A 2624-nucleotide genomic window follows, 5' to 3' on the forward strand; every position below is an offset into this window, starting at 1 on the left:
GAGCAGCGATAGGCATCTTTTTCGGAGCTGGGGTCTTGGAAGCGGGTGATGGAGCATGATCCTTTTCCTTAGACATGGACGCCATGTGTCATGGCTACTTGACCATGGAATTAAATGTACAAAGATGGTCTGGATCTTGTTTCAAAGCCCAAGAGACGATGGGTCTCTTTTTGGGAGCCGGCGCCTTCTCCTTAGACATGCAAAGCTGGTAGGAAGCCATGCGTCATGCCGCAAATAGACAGTGCAAAAAAAACACGCCAAGCACGTATGGTTCTTCTTTCAAAGTCCAAGAAGCGATGGGTCTCTTCTCCTGGTCTTTCTTTGCAGCTGATGATGCTGACGATGCCTCCGCCTCAGACGATGCCACGCCCCAGTAAGGTTATCCCTGAAAGATTCATGTGATTATCTTCCAAACTTGAGGGGGGGCGCTCAATACATTATTTCATTGTGCAAACCATGTTCATACTTGCTCATGTATGGATTAAGTATGCTCTATAGAAAAATGGTCCCAAACAGTGCTGGAGCACTTCCATTATATAGAACAAATTCCAACTTTCGAACCCCCTATGATTCAAATCATTTTGAGTCCCAATATGCTGTTTTTGAAATCATAGGTACATGTCGGTACTCAATGGTACTCAGCAAAGACAAAGCTTCTAATTCCAATCCTAACCTGGCGACAGCAGCTGGCGCATATAATTTGTCATGTATATGTGAATCCATCCATGTATCAAGCCTACAAAATGGTAGGGGCCATTCCTACCTGGCCAGTCTTAACAACTTTTGGTTAGGAGATGCTGCGAAGGAAGGGTGGGGCACCAACCCTCAAGACTACAAAATGGTAAGGGAAACAACCTGAAATAATCTGAGCACGCCAACCCTAGGCCAATCCCAAAACATTGTTTTCCACGTGGACTTTGCACGTCACCGAACGCTTGTTGAAAGGACACTAAATAAAAGAGGTCAAACAATCAGCTGACGGTAATCAGGCTAGTAGTCCCGGAGCTGGTTCTGAATTGCAGAGCTGTCCCCACCATCTTCGGCTCTGCCCCAGGTTATCAAAGAGCCATCTGCCCTTATGGCCACAAAGGTGCCTGACTCCAATTTAGCCTCTCCAAAAATGTCTAAAATGTCATGGAGTTGGTCTTGAACTGCAGTGCTGTCACCGCCATCTTCTGGAGCCCCCCATGTCACAACAGAGCCATCTGTGAGGAGAGCGGCAAAGGCACCTGTGGAGCCACACAACTTCGAAACTTGCTGAAGTTGACCTTGCACCGCAGCGCTATGACCCCCAGCATTGTTGTCGCCCCATGTCACAACTGACCCATTGGCCAGAAGGGCTGCAAATGACCGGCATGTGCTGCAGAGGCTTCGCACATTCTTCAGCTGGTGTTGGACTCTGGAGCTATCACCACCTGCGTAGGCGTCGCCCCAGCTCACAACCGATCCATCATCACGAATTGCAGCAAATGCATACTTAGTCGCAGCAATGCTACGCACATTGTGTAGTTGGCCTTGGACTGCAGAGCTGTAACCGGATGGTTCGCCACCCCAGGTGACCACAGACCCATCTTCCTTCAGGGCTGCGAATGCAAAACTCCCGGCACAAACGTGTTGCACCCGGATCAAGCAACCATCTACAGCAGATGTATCCCCGCCGCATTCCGCATCGCCCCAAGCTACCACTGATCCATCTCTGCGAATCGCTGCGAATGCAAGTTCTGCGCCGGCAATGTCCTGCACATTGGACAATATACGTCCAACGCTGTCGGCCCCAGCATCTGGATCGCCCCAGGTCACCACCGATCCATCTGCACGAAGCGCGGCAAAAGCCAAAGAAGAGCCACGCAGCTTCACGACCTCGCGCAGCTGCTCCTGGACTGCAGTTGCGCAGCCGCCGAAACGTTCATCGCCCCAACACACAACTGATCCATCTTGCATCAAGGCGGCAAACGCAAAAGATGTTGGTTCAATGTGAGTGATATTCCGGATGCGATCCCGGACTGCAGAGTGGTCACCACCATGGTGAGGCAGCCCCCAAGTCAAGATCTTGTTGCTGCCAGAACTCCACAAAGCATGTGCTCCGCAGCTGGTGCTAACAGATAACTGCGTCGCAACGGCTGTCAGAATACTACCATCCCGAACCGATGCGCCCAAGGTCTCTGAACCATCCAGCACACGGCCATCGGCCACCAGCCGGAGTGGGCCCTTCAGGAAATGTTCCTGGGCAGCAACCTTGAGTTCCCCAACATTGCAAGTCGGTGGGAAGAGAAACCGCTTTCTCTTGCCGCTCGCAAGAGCTACTTCTAAGCTCAGCATCTTGAACCCTTTGCAAAATTCGACGGATGGAATAATGTTGAAGCATGTCGAAACAGCCGCGGCCCAGTAGGGTTATCCCTGATCTGCACCTTCCTATACGGAACCATTGGGGATCCCACATTTGGTACAAAAGTTGCTTACAAAATGGGGGGGGCACAAGGAAATTTACCATGTTTTCAGTACAAAATGATGGTTACCAACCCTAAGCACAGCCAGAGTTCACTTGAACAATATTTCGAATGATTTCTGTACATAGTCACATGGCAAAACAACAATTCCAACTCCAACAAAACGGCCTGATTCTG

At 50.3% G+C, this 2624-nt stretch overlaps 1 protein-coding gene across 1 annotated transcript; it reads right to left on the minus strand.

Moving 5' to 3' along the window:
• Positions 1 to 990: 990 nt before the first annotated feature.
• Positions 991 to 2319, minus strand: LOC137990276 (uncharacterized). Its single transcript, XM_068835666.1, has one exon. The coding sequence runs from the start codon at positions 2317 to 2319 to the stop codon at positions 991 to 993; it is 1329 nt and encodes a 442-aa protein (XP_068691767.1).
• Positions 2320 to 2624: the final 305 nt, after the last annotated feature.

Source organism: Montipora foliosa, unplaced genomic scaffold (assembly GCF_036669935.1).
Source record: "Montipora foliosa isolate CH-2021 unplaced genomic scaffold, ASM3666993v2 scaffold_77, whole genome shotgun sequence".
In the NCBI taxonomy this organism is placed as follows: Eukaryota; Metazoa; Cnidaria; class Anthozoa; order Scleractinia; family Acroporidae; genus Montipora; species Montipora foliosa.

What these genes read in the sequence shown, in the direction of transcription:
- LOC137990276 (XM_068835666.1), bottom strand. Translation starts at nt 2,319, where the DNA reads ATGCTGAGCTTAGAAGTAGCTCTTGCGAGCGGCAAGAGAAAGCGGTTT.